General features: G+C 37.4%; 1 protein-coding gene across 6 annotated transcripts in view; it reads left to right on the forward strand.

The window, feature by feature from the left end:
• Grik (glutamate ionotropic receptor kainate) overlaps window positions 1-18782 on the forward strand; it is a 246610-nt gene that overhangs the window by 56843 nt on the left and 170985 nt on the right. For 3 of the 6 annotated variants that reach the window (XM_067761777.1, XM_067761776.1, XM_067761775.1), the window contains one exon: window positions 9388-9746. The exons of 1 other annotated variant lie outside the window; for it this stretch is intronic. In XM_067761777.1, the coding sequence (XP_067617878.1) occupies window positions 9388-9624 (237 nt within the window). In that variant the 3' untranslated portion in view covers window positions 9625-9746. Of the gene's footprint in view, window positions 1-9387; window positions 9747-18782 lie in introns of those variants that run through there. 2 more of the 6 variants (XM_067761778.1, XM_067761780.1) reach the window with 1 other exon arrangement.

The raw sequence follows: 18782 nt of genomic DNA on the forward strand, positions 1-18782 counted from the left end.
CGGCTGGCCTATGCACATACATCTCCGTCGTTATTGATTTGTGAGCATGTGACCGAATAAACCCCAGGCTTATCTAAACTGTCACACTTGTCCTTCGTCGATTTAAGTAAAGACTTCAGCTTTGTCTTTGTTTTTGGAACAACCTTAACGTATGCTTTATTGAAAACTTTTTTAATATTGTTGAAATAATGTGCATCGTACGCGATACTACAAATAGCGTTGCCACCATTTTTCCCCACTGTATCGAAAAACGAGGTGCATTCTCTTCTTTCTTTTTTATTTGGTGCCTCTTAATTAGCTGTATGATAATGTTAGGGCAGTACCCATTCGTTTCAGCTATACTTATTATATTCTCTTTTTCTCTTTTAAATGCGCTGCAGCTGAGCGGTGCATTTACAAGGCGATGAGCCATAGAATTAAAAGCTGCCAATTTGTGGCAGTAGTGGTGGTTTGATTCAATTGGAATGAAACGCTCAGTGGATGTGGGTTTTCAAATTCGATAAATCCGTCGATATTGTGTATAAGTTTGAGATCAAGGAAAGGTAGCTCATTATCTTCTTCAGTTTCATATGTAAACCGTATAGCATTATCAATTGAATTAAATAAGTTAAGCGTGTTTTCTATTTGTTCCTTCTCAATAACGACCACGCAATCATCTAAATATCGAAAATATACCCGTGGGAAAAGTGCGCTCTGAATTAATTGTTCTTCGACAGTGTTCATAAAAAGGTTGCATAAGAAGGGGCGCTTATTTAATCCCAACGGTAAGCCATCGATTTGCTCGAAGAATTCGCCTCTAAACTGAAAAAATGACTGGTTCACGCATAAAACGGTTAGTTCAAATAAAGCACCAGCGACCGAGGGATTAATGTTTTGCCTATCGAGCCAAGCAAGTAGCGCATCTAAGGCTCCTTTCTCCGGCACGCTGGAGAAATACGATGATATATCGAATAACGCAAAGCATTCATTTGAGCTCAGTCGTACATCTTTTATTTTCGATATAAATTCCAAAGAATCCTTTATGGAAAATTCATCAAAGCTTTTGAGACTATTAAAATAATTGCTCAGCCATCTGGCTATATTAGATGTAGGGGAGGTATAACCGGCAATTATTGGTCGAAATGTATTTCCCGGTTTGTGCCCCATGTATAGTCCATATAAACAAGGGACCCGCACATACGATTTATGCTTTTTCATGTCCCACTGACGGCCGAAAAGTTCGGCATACTTTTTTTGATGCTCCACAATTTCTCTCTTCATTTTTGGGAGGGAATTTTTTACTTTGACTTATTTACCTTCCTTAATCAAAGCACGCATACCATTGTTGTAATCATCTTCATTCATCACAACAACACAGTTTCCCTTGTCGGATTTCGTAATAAATATGTTCTTTTGGTTTAAAGATTTTACGGCGTTATGAAAATTATTGGATTGTTTAGAATCATTAGGGCCTGATTTTCCTAATAAAACTTCTTTTACGCTAAATCGTACATTTTCGGACTCATCAGTTTCTATTCTTCCGAGGGCTAACTCATAGTCAACGATCATATCCTCCATAGGTGAGCATTTATACGGCAGTGCGAAGTTCAACCCTTTATTTAAAAGCTCAATTTCATTTTCTTCCAGACTCATATCTGATTTATTAATGATAAGGTCGGGTATAAGTTGACTTGAAAAACTCATGGGTGGTTTCGTAACTTTTAGCTTACGCAACTTAAATCTTTTTATACGCATATATTGTTGGGAGAGACGATCTAATTTGCAACTTAACTTAATTAGTAAGTGATCCCAAACTATGGAGGAAAGCCTGCAGGATATAGTACTTTTATAAGCAGTACTTCCGCTGTTCACTATTATATATATAAAATTAAAAACATGTAGAATTAGTACGTACCTAATGGTGTATAAATGAATAGCAACAAAAAGGCAATACTTAGAGACCAATTGCAAAACGACCAGCAGAGTGCATCTGCCTTTATACTAGTATAAAGTATAAATGTTGGAGATTTCGAGTTCAAAACTCAGCTCCCGAGAAGCTAGCTGACGAAGAAGTGAAATTCAGAAACATATCCTTGTAACCATCGCCGTTTATAAACAAAACCAAAATGTTTAAACTTGGTTGTTTCATTTAATTTTATTTCTAAAAACAACAGAAGCTCTAAGAATCTTTTCACAACAAGTAAGCTCAGTGTGAGCCGGTTGGCAGCTTTTCATTATCAGTGCAAACTTCTCTGATTTGAAATTGAAACACAGCTCTGCGCCGCCATATTTGCGACACCAGAACTATTTATAGTTTTGGAGCCCAGTTTAGGTTCATTTGAAACCTCTTGTTAGCAGCACTTCTTCAATGTCTTATTTCTTAGGCCTTTCAAGCAACCTCTTGCATGTGTATTTGTGTACGTGCTAACTTTTTATACTCAGCTGTGCCTACCGGTGTGCATAAACTTTATTCACCTAACGCAAGTTTGTAACCGATTTTTTAGCGAGAGCGCGACGAGGAAAATATACGGGTTTCTCGTCGCCCGCTCGCCTAAATTTTGGCCAAAAATTAATCAGTTGGCAATATATAGTTTCAGTGTGTGAACAGCGTCAATGAAAGGCTGGAATCATCGATAATTTTTTCAAAGACACCAAGGTCTCTAAGACCTCAAAACATTTCGGAGCTGAAGCCAGGAAACATGATAGGGCATACGAAAGTATTAAGAAAATTCATAGGAAATCCCACATTACAACTGCCTAACGTAATGTCCCCTAAGCTCAGAATTTCACGGAACTTTGAAGTGTTCATTGTGGATAGAATCCACTGGGAAACAGGGAATCCTTATAATGACCCAGACTCAGAGGTCTGACGGAAGAACGGGAGCTGGCATCTATGGGTCGAACTTCAAGACATTGATACCAATGGAATGCTACCCCACCATATTTCAGGCAGAAATCCATGCAATAGAAGTCTGCGGTAGATAATGTCAGCGGAGAGGCTCATCCTCGAAGATCATTTACGTTATGTCGGACAGTTTGTCGGCCCTACGGCTGCCTTGCAATGCTACACAATTACATCTAAGCTTGTGGATGACAGCTTTGAAATCCATAATGACCTGGGAGCCAAAAACAAGGTTTTGTTAGGATGGATTCCCGGACACAGATTACCTAGCAAAACAGGGTGCTATAGCAGCATGCTATGGTCCAGAGCCCTTTTGTGGACTCACAAAAGCACACACCAGGGAAACTATAAGTAACTGGGAAACAAGACAAATCAGTCGTCACTGGATTGACTGCCCAGGACAAATACAGGTCAAATTTTTGATACTTTCGGCAATGAAAATATCAGCCAAACTCATTAATCTAAGGAGGGAGGGTCTATGAACTCTCACTGGGTACTATACGGAACACTGTGGTCTACGATATCACTTAAGTATGCTAAAGCTATCCGATACTCAAAATTGTCGTTTCTGTGAGCTGGAGGATGAAACGCCGGTTCACATTCTCTGGGAATGCGTCGCTCTTGAAAGGCAAAGACTCTCCCATCTAGGTGGGGTGACTCTTAATCCCTATGTTATATGGAGTAAAAAGCTTGAAGAGGTACATAGATACATCAAAAGCCGTCATATACAAAATTAGGCTGAAAGGGATAGATCTGCACAAAGGTCGCAGTAGTTCCAGGCCTAATAATAATAATAATATCCACGGAAGAGAAAGCCTTTCACTTAAACCGAACGATTTCAGGCCTAAAATCCTATCTTCTTATTTTTTTTTTTTTTTATTTAAGAAAGACTTAATCAGGATATCGATTGACCCTTTCCTTCTTTCGCAAGCTCAACCGAAACTGCTTTCCACTCTCAGATATCTAATTTTACTAGGTCGCTTGACCTAAGGGGTATACACTGGTAGCATTCTTGGATATAGCAGGTTCCTTTAAAAATGTGTTTCTTGTAGCAACACGCCGACCTTAACCAGCCTGCATTCGACGCATTCCTAGTTGAGTTTAAGTGGAAATACTATTCATATGCTGGTACATAAAGGCACTCCGCAAAGTGGTGTACTCTCCGCTGCTTTGTGTGGTGACGTGCTACTACAACCCATGAAGTTAGAGGGCCATAAGCTGATTGCCTACGCGAACCATATTTGTGTTATTGTACATAGAAAGTTCCCCTAAACTGTGCAATCTAATAAAGGCGGCAATAGAAAAAATATAGAACTGGGCAAGTAGTTTGGGACTCGGGGTCAACCAAGAAAAAACTAAACTGGTTCTGTTCAAAAGAAAATACAAAACACCGCATCTTATACCTGCCAAATTTAGCGGCAAAAGTCAAGTCTCCATCGTTTAAGTCTATTATCTGGGAGGCAGTTTGGAGTGACAATATACCAGATCAGGTAAAGAAAGCACCCACTTCCGTTGTTCATCTGCAAGAGCAATTGGTGTCTCGTAGGGCTCTTGTACCAAAGTAGTACAATGGATCTTTACAACCCTTGCACACCCAATTCTACTATATTATGCTCGGGTTTGGGGGCCAGCATTAACAAGGGCCACGAACTTCAGAAGCTTACAAAAATTCCAGAGGACTTAGGAGCATTTTATTAGTGGTGCTTTTATGCACTCCGACCGATACACTCACAGGATCTGGTACTGGAGATCCCCTTTGGCACCTGTGTCTAGAGAGGAAAATAGGTCCGTAATTATCTCCTGCAGCATAGCCACACAAAAGTCTTCGGACTGATGTGTCGAAAACAAAAAGTAGATCAATGGGCCTGGACACAGGGACATTACAGTCAACTTTAAAGCTGATGAGCTGGCTAGGAAGTGTACGACCGCCCATATCCTTCCTGAAAATGATTCGGAATGTACACCTAAGGCCTCTGTGAAATTCCGTATGCGCACGAGCATTATAAGCAGGGTAAATATGCCATGGTGCGCGCTACCTACATGCGTTTTATATAGGTTGGTTTGGCCTTCCTATGTTAGAAGACCAACTAGCGCACACTTTATAAGTAAGAAACCTCGTCCCTGATTAGCGTTCTCACTGATCACTATTTAATGGGTATTCTTATGATTGTTGTCGCAGCTGCAGATGTATTGAGGATGAAAAGAGTTGCTGCACTTCTGTGCCACTGTCCGCCTCTAAACAGAAGCAGGTTGGCTGCTCTCGGTCAACCGTTTTTCATGATATGGATATCTCTAAGATCGAATTAAGGGCGATAGTGAAATTTATTGACTCCACTATGTGGTTCGATCTACAGTAGTAAGGGTTACTTACTCTTTAGGGAATCAGAATGGGCACATTGGTGACCTAAGTTATGTTGGTATGCAGCTTCTCGGCCCAGTCCTTTCAACCTGACCTTATCTAATATGTCATGTAACTATCAGCCAAGTAAGTGTATGAATCCATTAATTTTCAGCTTTAGTTTGCCAAATTTACTATAAGCTCATTCCATTTCAAGACACCCGGTCCGCGCAGGACATGATTTTTGATTTCGATGAAATTTTCATATGTTGTTCTTTGGTCAAAATAATGAAACATGTTTTTTTTTTGCCTCAAAAAAAATTTTTTTTTCGGATTTATCGGCAACTAGCTTTACCCGGCCTACGTTGTTACGCCCGAGATCGAATGGATGTTGCGTTATTTTTCTGTTTTGTTTGTTGATAATTTAATTTATTGTTCTGTAAATTGAATTGAATTTTGTACTCATATTTGGTGAAATTTTCTGTTAGAACATTTTATTATTATTGTATCTTATTGTAATGCATGTGGGTACACAATAGTTTTGGTTTATTTGTTCGGTGCAAAGATAAACAAATTTTTTGGTGTTCCAACTTTAGAACAAGCAACATATAGCTGGTCATGGGAAAATCCTGCAACAGTAAGCGATTGTCCTTGTGCTTTGTTGATTGTAATTGCAAAAGCAAGGAAAACTGTACAGGAAGTTGTAAGAGCTTAAAATTGAATGGCAAAACTGTAGGAAACATTGGGATCCGTGGAATGAGCACATCTTCATCTTCGCTTTTACCGCTGATGGTTCTTGCTTCGATTACATTCGGCATTAATTTTTTAACGCAAAGTCTGGTTCCATTGCACAATTTGGTGGGTCTAAATTCCGAAAAACCATGGTTGGTGAGCCAATTTTCAAAGTAAATATATGCGCAGGTATTCCTGGTGGTTCTAACGAGCTTAGAAATTCAATTGGATAATTCACAATTTGATCTTCATCTGTAGATCAATTTATATTTCGCCACTTCGCCAGGAATTTGGTTTTGATGCGATCATTGATTTTGTTAACATGATCATATTTGGGAGCTAAGATTGCTCGTTCGCTTAGCCAAAAAAAAACTTAAATTTAAAATTCTTTATTCTGAAATATGAAAAACCTTCGCCTTGATCGAAGGAACCTATAGCCGAAATTTAGTGATGATTGAAGTGTGGGAAATACGTTTTCATAGGGACGCACACACAGAATTTGATTTTTATAGAAGATGTAGATAGACTGAAGCTATCAAATTTTTTTAGCGACGGCAGATTACTAAACGTCCAAAAGGAATAACAGCCAAACTCAACAATGCAGTCAAACTTTAGGTGTTAAAATAACCTAAGTTTGTACGGCAGCCATAGTTCGGAAAAATCCCATTTGTAGAGAAGGTGCCACGCCCCTTTTTTCACAACTCCACATTTTACTGAAGGTGGTAGGACTTAACGTCATATAGCTCCTTACCAATTTTCATTATCCTACCATTACCACATCCAGAGATATTCAGTATGATATATTCCATTTGTATGGGAGCTGCCACGCCCCCTTTTTTCCCAATTCCACATTTTCGTGGTGGTGTTAGGGATTGACCTCATATAACTCCTTACTGAATTTCAATGTTCTGGCATGTATACCCCCAGAGTTATGCAGTACCAAAAATTCAATTTGTATGGGAGGTACCACGCCCCTTTAATATATCGAAATTATTTTTAGCCTAAAACATTCCCGTTGACCAAAGGAACCCATAACCAAAATTTGGTGATGATTGAGGTGTGGGAAATACGATTCCATAGCGAACACACACACACACAGAATTTGATTTTTATACATATATATGGGATATTCCATCCCATTTCGACCAATTTTGAACCCGACCCCTTTAGAATTGGCTGAAAGTTTTTCTTCTTTTTCTAGCTTACGAAAGGCGGTTTTCAGAAGTTTTTCAAATTTTTTCATCCAACTCAAAAACAGTTATGAATTTTAAAAAACACCGTTTTTGTTTTCATAATGCTATAACTTTTTCAAAAATTGGCCTTTTGGGATCTTTTTTTTTAATTTGTTTTTAAATGTACTTTTCGGAAAAAATTCAAAAAAATTTTTAAAGTTTTTTTTTTGTAATTTTTCAGTTTTTCGAGATTTTTCGAATTTAGCCCTTTTTTTCTCATAAAAAACTTCAATCAATTCTGCAACATCCCCACTAATCCCGGAGCGGGCCGAGAATTTTTTTTTTTTTTTATTTAATTGAAAAAAAAAAAACCTAAATTTTTTTTTTGTATTTTTTCCGAAAATTAAATTTAAAAATGTATTTAAAAAAAAAATGATCCCAAACGGTCAATTTTTGAAAAAGTTATAGCATTTTGAAAAAAAAAACACCGTTTTCCAACTCAAAATAAGTTTTAACTATTTTGAAAAAAACGGATGATTGCAGAATTGATTGAAGTTTTTATGAGGCGAAATTCGAAAAATATCGAAAAACTGAAAAATTACAAAAAAAAAACTTTAAACATTTTTTTGAATTTTTTCCGAAAAGTGCATTTATACACAAATTAAAAAAAAAAATTCCAAACGGTAAATTTTTGAAAAAGTTATAGCATTTTGAAAACAAAAACGGTGTTTTTTAAAAATTCATAACTTTTTTTGAGTTAGATGAAAAAATTTGAAAAACTTCTGAAAAACGATTTTCGTAAGCTAGAAAAAGAAGAAAAACTTTCAGCCAATTCTAAAGGGGTCGGGTTCAAAATTGGTCGAAATGGGATGGAATACCCCATATAGGATGAATTCGATAAAATGCAATTGATATTTTATTCACCTATTTTTTCAACTGTAAATAACTTTGTGTAAAATTGACCGATTCTCATGGTTTTTTCTTTGAAATATTCGTTATTACTTTTACTTTTATATAAATTTATAAACAATAGCATATAGTTTAAAAAAAATTATTTTTTTAGTATTTAATAAAAATTTATTTATAACTTTTTTTGAAAATTAATTTCTCAAAAAATGCTTTTTTTTGTTTAAACTTTTTCTATATTGAGTGAACAGTTCATATTTCAACTTGGCCAAATGCCTATTAGCCAAAACTCGTTGTTTTCGAAATATGAATTTTTGAATAATCAACTTTTTTTCGCCATATACAAGGCGATCAATGCCAAATGCTTAAAATTAATTACAATATCACATTTATTGTTGAAAACATTCATTTGTTATTATTTTTCAGAATTACAGTGATTTTGTAACAGGACATGGCAAAGGCTGTTGTCACGGTATTGGAGGTTTAGTGAAATATTTTGCCATATTCTGAAAAATAATAACAAATGAATATTTTCAACAATAAATGTGATATTGTAATTAATTTTAAGCATTTGGCATTGATCGCCTTGTATATGGCGAAAAAAAGTTGATTATTCAAAAATTCATATTTCGAAAACAGCGAGTTTTGGCTAATGGATATTTACCCAAGTTGAAACATAAACTGCTCACTCGATATAGAAAAAGTTTAAAGATCGCGGGTTCGAATCGAGCTCAAGGCCTAACAATCAATTGCATTTTATTGAGGCAAAAAAAAAATACGTGTTTCATTATTTTGATCAAAGAACAACATATTAAAATTTCATCGAAATCAAAAATCATGTCCTGCGGGGACCTGGTGTCTTGAAATGGAATGAGCCTATATTATTAACCAATCCAACATTTTTTGTTAATTACTCCCCATTTTTGTTAAATAACATTTTTTAAATTGTTTCACTTGATTTTTTATGTAGATATTAATTTAACACATTTGTAAATAGAAACAAACATACCCCAATGTCAATGCACACTAGAGATGATTGCGGGACTGGAAAATCTTCCTCACTTCCCACATCGTCGTCGTTCAATTTGTTTAGCCCTAAGGCTAAATTAATTAAAAATCTCGTACCATTTTTCTGCCAGACCATTTGGAGCAGTAACAACTTTTAAAAAACATTTCCTAATGTCCCAGCTTCCGATTGTCTTGGTCTAATCTCTACTGTACAATCCAGCCACTAATCTGTAACTCGCTTACTTTTTCCCTAATGCTTTTTGCATCTTAATGTGTCGCTAAATCTTTTACTTTAATAAGGATTCTAATAGTTCCAATATTTTCTTCCTTTCTATCACAATATAAAATAGGTACCCTTCAAAACTGAACTCATCGAAGAGTTTCGCTTCGTTATGCAATGCTCTGGCACAACAAGGCCAGTCAAATATCCAAAAAATTCGAGTCGCAGTCGTAGTCGCAGCTCTCGTTCCCGTTCGAGTTCACCATCAACTACAGGTTCGAAAAGTTCTACATTGTCTGTGGACTCGATACCAATGGATGAAAGTAAATTACATCACATAAGCGAGCATGGAAAGCATACAAAATGAACGTGAAGCATTGGGAGAGCATCTTTAAAGTTTTTGGAGTCCAGTACGTTGTTGCCATTGCCAACATTTTGTTAAAGAAATTTTCTTCATTATTAAAAATGTAATATTTGGCTTGAATAGTATGTTATTGCTATTTATTTTTAACACGTTTATATTAGCTTCACTTGTATGTATGCTGGTTTGTAACTCTCTAGGCTAGGCGCGCAGTGTCGGACGGTGTCCGACGACGCGATCCTGGTCCTAACTCGGAAAATCCCAGTGGACTTACTGTCAATCGAGCAACCATCTGAAGGCGCGAAGAAAAGAGCAAGGGCGTAAACAATATCTAAGTGGCAAGAACGGTGGGAGGCCTCGAGTAAAGGGTGTTGGACCTTCACGTTAGTTTGGGACGTAGCTCAGTGGAATAAGCGGAAGCACGGCGAACTGAATTACCATCTCACGCAGATACTAAGTGGACATGGCGGTTTGAAAAGGTATTTATAGAAGCGTAGTACAGAGGAAAATCCTCTTTGCCCAAGGTGCTCCCGTTTTCACGAGGAAAGACTTACCTTGCATAGAGTTTTTGGAGAAGAACCTACCTCAAGAAATTTAGTAGCACAAAAGTGCAACAGGAAGGATGCTGGACTGCATTGAGAAAAATGGCATTTATAGTCATGACACGCCTGATGATGCTGAGAGGGAGCGCAGACGGTGGCGATTAAATCCACACTCAGAGCAAATAGCGGCAACCTGGACGCAGGGACAACAGTAAGCTCTTTAAAAATTAGAAATATAGAACGCCGCCCTCAAGTTATGCAAAAGTGGTACGGTGGGCGACAGTTCCAAAAGTGGGGCTGTTTTTTAGTCTACGGACACACGGTTGCTACGTCGGCAACAATAAAGGGGCCAGGCGCGCAAAGGAGAGTTAGACCCATCTAGCGGCAATTACTAAAGATTCGCAGCAGTAGTTAAATAACTCGCTACAAAACGAGTTGTGCTTAATAGCGCAGACACGAACCCCTGTGCTACGGTGCTATCAACATCGAATTTCTAAGTGGATTGTAGATACTAAAACGGTACCATAGTTGCGTGTTTTTTAGTTTATTAAACTATATTTATTGTTTATAAAGTTCTTTTAGTGATCAAAACTACTTTCAGTATTTTTTGAATTGCGTCCAAATTGAATATTATATTATATTATAATATTGCAACGAATTTACTGCAAATCCTCTTATTTGCCCTTTTGCTAAGTTCGAATCACTAAACTGTTCAATAAATAACTCCAATATTGAATAATGGAAAAATGGCCTTTATTAAAGTGCTTCACAACAACAGTTATACTTTGCAACTAGCTGGCTTAATAACCATACTGACTGATAGCTTAAAGGAAACTGACTGCTATTGCTCGCTAAATAGCGTCGTAGCGCCTCTACCGGCGGTGCTTTTATACTCTGTGATTTCCTCGTGGCATCTTCTAGGCGCTTCCAGAATTTACTTAGTCACCGCCATATAATTATAACTACAGATGCACGTATATAGCTTCTCATATGCTTGTATTTGTGAGTGACACTTCCACAATTACAATTGCATACTTTTGGGAGCATCTCAGATATCTGCATGTGTTTGTGCATCTCTTCTCTGCTGCGTATACGTACATATGTGTAGACATACAGGCAGGTTCTGAAATTCACTTCCGACTGAAAATCTATTAAATTCACTGTGAATCCGAATCACCCTGTTCTGAGTTTCACTTTCACATTTTCTTTTTCACATATTTTTCTTAAATGAACTGCGAGTGAATATGAGTGTTCCAGTAAACGAATTCACTAGAAAATATTCGATTAGCATTCACTTTAATTTGAATTCGTGGATTTGGTGCCATAAAACATCTAAGTCAATTAAATTGCTGTAAGAATATACAAAATTAATTATTTTTACCATAAAACCAAATGATACAAGTTATTTTCTTATATTTTTTGTGGCAAACATAAAAATGTACGCCAAGAGACAGTTCTCATTCAATTTATGGAAAATCATCCAGAAATTGCAGTCGGCTTCATAAAAGGTGATAAGGTGAAAGTGGATGCATTGTGGGCGGAGGTTGTGGCAGAATTAAATAACCATGGTCCACCACATAAAGACATTTCTGGCTGGAAGAAGGTGCAAAATAAAATCTTCTGTAATGGTGTTTTATTTTTACATATATCTGTGTGTACAATTTTCCAGGTTTGGTTGGATTGGAGAGCTGTTGTTAGGAAAAAAGTTGCCCATAATAATAAAGAGGCTGGGGCAACAGGAGGCGGCCCTTTTAATAAGCATGTATTGACGCCAACCGAAGATGCAATTACTCGGCTATGCAAAATACACACTACCGTACGAGGTGTTCCAAAATCAAAAGACTGTGGAGCAACAGATGATGAGACACCTTCAGAGACCTCCAGCGAAGATGATAATCGGCCTTCAACAAGTGGTGCTGCTGCGTCATCGAAGATCCGAGCCCCCTGTTACTGATTGCCTTAAATCGAACATCGCCGAGCAAACAATGCATATGAAAAACCTTGTCAATGGCTTTAAGGGAAATATAGAGGTGACAATATATGTGAGCGGTGCCGTTGAAAGTCTCTGTGAAGCAGAGACAGCATTGACAACTGCTATAAAGGAGGGCAACGCTGAGAATAAAAGACACCATCTTCACATGGAGAGGCTACGGCAGACAGAGAACGAGCTGAAGCTTAAAGAAAACGATTTGGCGGAGTTAAAAATGAACCTGAAATACAACTCGAAAAGAAATAAAAGCGATAACAACTAAAATTTAATTTTTTTAAATCCTAAACGAAACTGATGCTGATTTAGTTTTATGACATGTTATGAAATGTTTTTTTTTAACAGTGCATTAATAAAATATCAATATTTGAACTTTTTAGTAATAATTGTGTGTATTTAAATTATTTATTTATTTCATTAAATTTTCAAGAATTTCTGTGAAGTCGGGAGGAAATATTTTCCCTGATTATTACAGCTTCGCGGTTAAGCGTAGTATCGTTGGATACTTTTTCAGCAATAGCTGATACATCTTCCACATTTTCTACGTTAATTTCAACTGTATCCTGCACATTGTAGTGTTTGCAAACGTTGTGTAAAGCACAGCAAACATTTGTTATTTGTATCACCTTTTGTGGTTGGTATTGAAGAGTGCGGGCTAAGCATCGAAATCGACTTTTTAAAACACCAATAGTTCTCTCAATTATATTATGTCCGGAAGAATGTTTTCGGTTAAATGTATGATCTGCTGTGCCAAGTTGTGGACTCCTAAATGGTGTTAGCAAAAATGGCTGAATAGGATATCCCCCGTCTTCCAAAAGCCATGAACCGCGCTCTCCACTATCGTAGCGTCGTTGAAAATGGTAATTTGCTCTGCTCACACTCCATATCATTGCGTCATGACATGATCCGGGGTGGCGAGCGTCAACAGCTCTAATAACCATTTTGTAATCACATATCTACAAGCAAAAATTTGTGTTATAATTATTTTCAAGGAATATTTTAATTTTTGACATTACTACTTACAATCAGTGCATTCATGCTAAAATAGCCTTTGCGATTATAGAAGACGCTGTGGTCTATATGTAGTTTGGTTATTGGAATATGCGTTCCATCAATGCAGCCAATGACTCCAGGAATCCCAAAGTTTTGCTGAAAATGTTGTTTGGATTGCGTCACCTCATTTTCCGTCATTCGTAATTTAATCCACCTGGGACCCAAGTATTTTTCCAAAATTCGCAACACTTGCTTCAGTACTTTTGCTATAGTACTTCGGCCCATCGCGATGTAGCTATCCTTGCCCACAGCTTTTTTGAAACCTCCTTCGGCTAGAAATCGCAGTGTTGCAGCCATTTGCAATGCAGTTGGAATGGATGTGCCTTTTATATGAGGTTCAATAACATTTAACAGCATTATAAATGCATCTTTGTTAACACGATAGCTGGACACGAAACTGTAAAGAACATTGCTATATAAAGCAGAACATAACGCAAGCACTATAAGCTTACACAACTTCAGGCACTTCTAAAGGATACGAGTGATCCCGCAAAATCTTTCTATTAAGAGCTTCTTCAACACGCCCCTCATTTTCCAACAAAATAAATGCAAGAGTAGTTGTAGCGCTCATTTTATGTAAAATTTTTATTTTTAAATATTTCTAAAATAATTTTTCACTCCCCAAACGATAGCTGTCAGATGTCAAACATTAATTTTGGGGTGAAATTAAAACGAGCTCTAAAATGAACGAAACATTCGTTTTTCAGAACACCAAATTTAAACTCACTCGTCTTAAGATTCATTTTCATATTCACTTTCACTCGAATTTCAGAACCTGCCTGATAATTGCCGTCTTTCAGTGAGTTTTACAGCTCCGGCTCACGCTCAATTCTCACGGGAATTCTCTGTATCATTGAGAGACTTGAGAAGCAGATGTCGTGAAATTTCGCATACGTGAAATGTTATAGGCAGATGTCGCCGCTGTTTTTCATTTAACTCATACGGCGAAAGGCTAAGCGGCGACATCTATTTTTGAAAAAGTAGGTATATTAAAGGCCGCGTTGCCAACCTAAAAAGACAAATTGAACCAGACTTCTATCTGGATTTATCTGGCTCAAATCGTTGTTGTTGCATTTACATGCAAACTTATTTATCTGGCTCAGGATTTTGCCACCGGATGATAGCTAACGATTTATTCGTTTATGTAGATATAAGTGACTGTCTACTTTATTGTTGTTGTGACTTCATTTACTTAGCATCAGACTAGGGATGTGAGTATCACTTAAGCTATCATCCGGTGGCAAAATCCTGAGCCAGATAAATAATTTTGCATGTAAATGCAACAAAAACGATTTGAGCCAGATAAATCCAGATAGAAATCTGGTTCAATTTGTGAGCCAGATAATTTGTTAATTACTTCTTTTTAGGTTGGCAACGCGGCCTTTAATATACCTACTTTTTCAAAAATAGATGTCGCTGCTTAGCCTTTCGCCGTATGAGTTAAATGAAAAACAGCGGCGACATCTGCCTATCACATTTCACGTGTGCGAAAATTTCACGACATCTGCTTCTCAAGTCTCCGAATGATCCAGAGCATTCCCTTGAGAATTGAGCGTGAGCCGGAGCTGTGAAACTCACCGAAAGACGGCATTAGTGTCACTCATATTCGTCACAATATATTAGTTACCCCAAAAGCGTCTATAAGATGATATAGAATATTATAAAGAATGCGGCGAATCGACTACTACCCCTGCGCGTCCTGATGGTTCCTCGTCGAGGCATCGATGTAAAAGCACATTGTTCACATTGAGTTCGGATAAAAACCATCGCCTTCGGCACCTTGAACAAACGTCGCGATAGGTCCATAGAATGTTAGTTGCCCTAAATGTGTATTCTTTGATTTTACTCTTGAGATAGCCTAATGGGGGCCGTTCAGGGTTGTCTTTCGTCTTTCCTTCCCATTAAATTTGGATATTTACTCCTTTCTATATTGCTCTGGCCAGCAACGGGAGACGTACTTCCGTATAATTTCCAACTTAATCAAATTAAGTTATATTGCCTTTAAGGCACCCTAGCCGATCAATTAAGACCGCACATAGACTGAATGTATTCGTAGTGTTACCAGAATTCGTTTGACGACCAATCGGAAAAACCCAATTAGGTATCAGGACTTATGTTAGAATAACTTCGCAAATAATAAAGTTTTCCAAGATCTGGCTTAATTGCTGCCTCGGGAGCTGGAAACTTTTTCGCCCCTAGTAGATAGCGCACTACCTCGCGAGCGCAGGACACTAACACAGGACGTGCTCAACGGTTTTTCATGCAGCTTGCACTTCCTACATCTGCTGTTACTGACGAGGCCTAACTTTTAAGCATATGACGCCAGAAAGCAGTGTCCAGTTAATATGCCTATCGGGAACCTTAGTTTTTTTTTATTTTTAGAGATTTGAGCAACTTTGTGAGTCTTACGGCTTAGAAATTTTACAGCCCCGCGCATCTGTCCACGCCTTTCCTGCTTAATGAATCATAGCTACTCCTGTCTCCTCTTGGCTTTTCCCAAACGGATTGGGACGTCTAACCCTCCTTTACCAACTCATCGACCTTTTCGTTACCTTCTATGAGTTTATAACCTGGTATCCTGAATGCTGCTTAAGAAATCAGGGGCAGATGGATTTCACTGAGAAGCTTTTCATATCCGAAATACACTCGCAATGTTTGTCAAATCACTGCCGAGAGGCGACACCGCTTTTTTTTCTAATTGAAAAAAACTTGCTTCTAAAGTTTTGATGTTGCTTTGCCAGTGACTATAACCTACAACCCAGGACGGTCAGTGTGGAAGGCGGAGCACGCTTCCAAGCTAAAATAAGGAAATCATTCTAACATCTACACTGAATATTTGCCAAGGAAGCATCACCAAGTGAAGGGGAGGGGGGGACTAAATGTGCAATCGGTGATTGTTTAATTAACTTTATACTGTTTTCACACAGAAACTTAATGATCTCATTTCACCTGCTAATGAAATCGTAAATTTTTTGCTTTCACACAGAAGTAACTGCTCGATTAGTATGAAGGATGAGACATACAATCATGGCGGAACGATACAAGGTGGGAGCATGGTGACATACCTACAAACAAAAAAAATTCGATGTACTTGTAAATTCGATGGACAAATGTCAAAATCGTACTGCGCCGGTAGTTGATGTATCAAATCAAATAAAAAAGGTTATAATCAGCTGTTCGATGCGGCCACCTTGTATCGTTCCGCCATTCAGACAATGACATTTGCTTTGAAAACTAAGAAGCGGAAACGGAAGCGGAACGCTGCCAACAGAGTTGCATTGTGCTTTTGACTTCATTAGGCATTCGATCAGCTACTAATGAAATAATAATAGATACGAATTTTGTAGGGAAGATTGAGCTCAATAAGCGTCTTAATGTAGAAAACTGCCTTTATTATTCAATAAGCCGTCTGTGTGAAAACAGTATTAGGTTGTCTCCTTCCAACCCATAGGACAAATTCGAGACATTCGAAACTAATGTTAGTAAATTGTTTGGTCATAGCAAAAACGCAAACCTTTATTAACAATATTGTGCGACATCTGTTGCAATTAGTGTGTTTACATTACTGTTATTAACAGTGGCGATGCAGGATTTTATGTACATTACAGACACCCAAAACCTGCAGCTGAGAACACTAGGTGAATTTTTGTATGTCATTGTAGAGCTAAAGGTAAAATATGGAAAAAGCTGATTTGTTTGAATTGAGGTTATGTCTGCGTAGTTTCCAACTATAAAATATCCAATAGCTCTAAAGAAAAGACTTGAGTACCACGTCCTCGTGAAGTTTGATGTACAAACTTAGATGTGGCAGTCCTGAAAACTTAAACGAGTAGGTACCTACTTTTAAATTTTCTAGAGTCTTCTCAGCTTCTTATCCGCAACAACCGATACCGCCAAGTAAATGTTTTGTTATCGGCTTATTATCGATAGTTAATTATTATTGCCAAGTTATAGGCCCGTTATCGCGCCGACGGGTTACAAATGTGTCATTGATTTTCTATTGAAGGTTTATTTGTATTTGTTTCACAAAAATCGATAAACAATCGAAAATATACCAATAAAAACTGGTAATATCCGGCTAAGAAATCGATTACTTCTTTTTGATTAAAAATGGATAAACCTTTCAATAAATAATCACTAACTTTTTAATAGCAAATCGACAATGACAAGCAACTTATATTTAAGTCAATTCGAATTAAAAATGCCTAAGTGTTCCAAAGTGCAATTATGGGGAATCCGAAATACTTCTTTCCTGTTAACATACACACTTATGAAATGATTTCTTCGCGGAAATTCCTTGTATCGACAAGACGGGGCTAGAACGATCCAGGGATATTCTTTCGCCTCATTAAACCCTTTCATTTGATACCCATATCGTACAAACAAATTCCAGGGTCACCCCTGGTCCACCTTTATGGCGATAACTCGAAACGGCGTCCACCTATAGAACTAAGGCCCACTCCCTTTTAAAATGCTCATTAAGCCCTTTCATTTGATACCCATATCGTACAAACAAATTCTAGAGTCAACCCTCATCCACCTTTATGGCGATATCCCTAAATGGCGTCCACCTATAGAACTATGGCCCACTCCCTCATAAATTACTCTTTAATACATTTCATTTGATACACATGTCATACAAACACATTCCAGGTTTACACTCGGTTCATTTTCCTACATGGTTATTTTCCCTTATGTTGTCACCATAGCTCTCAACTGAGTATGTAATGTTCGGTTACACCCGAACTTAACCTTCCTTACTTGTTATCGCTTAGGTTTGGTCTAGTTTTGTTCTATTGGGACCTTTCACACAATTTTAAATATAAATTTTCAAGCTCGAAGATCTTAATATGAGATTATAGCATATGTTATCATGGACCCTCACGCGCACTTAACAAGTTTAACTTCCTATCTCTCATTCTCTGAAACATTTAATCCGATTGACAAGAGCGATCCCAAAAATCGGGCAGCATTACATCTCGTTTGTTGGTTAGCCCATAGTCGGTAGTTAGTTATGTTTATTATACTCAGCTGAGCAGAACTCATAGAGTATATTAACTTTGTTCGCATAACCACGCCCACTTTTTCGATATCGAAAATTTCGAAAAACCGAAAAAGTGCGATAATTTATTACCAAAGACGGATAAAGCGATGAAACTTGGTAGGTGCGTTGACCTTATGACGCAAAATAGAAAATTAGAAAAATTTTGGATAATGGGCGTGGCACCGCCCACTTTTAAAAGAAGGTAATTTAAAAGTTTTGCAAACTGTAATTTGGCAGTTGTTGAAGATATCATGACGAAATTTGGTAAGCAAGTTACTCCTACTACTATATGTGTGCTAAATAAAAATTAGCGAAATCGGACGACGAACAAGCCCACTTTTAAAAAAAAAAATTTTTTTAAGTCTAATTTTAACAAAAAATTTAATATCTTTACAGTATAAAAGTAAATTATGTCAACATTCGACTCCAGTAATGATATGGTGCAACAAAATACACAGATAAAAGAAAATTTCAAAATGGGCGTAACTCCGCCCTTTTTCATTTAATTCGTCTAGAATACTTTTAATGCCATAAGTCG

Source organism: Eurosta solidaginis, chromosome 1 (genome assembly GCF_040869045.1).
Source record: "Eurosta solidaginis isolate ZX-2024a chromosome 1, ASM4086904v1, whole genome shotgun sequence".
In the NCBI taxonomy this organism is placed as follows: Eukaryota; Metazoa; Arthropoda; class Insecta; order Diptera; family Tephritidae; genus Eurosta; species Eurosta solidaginis.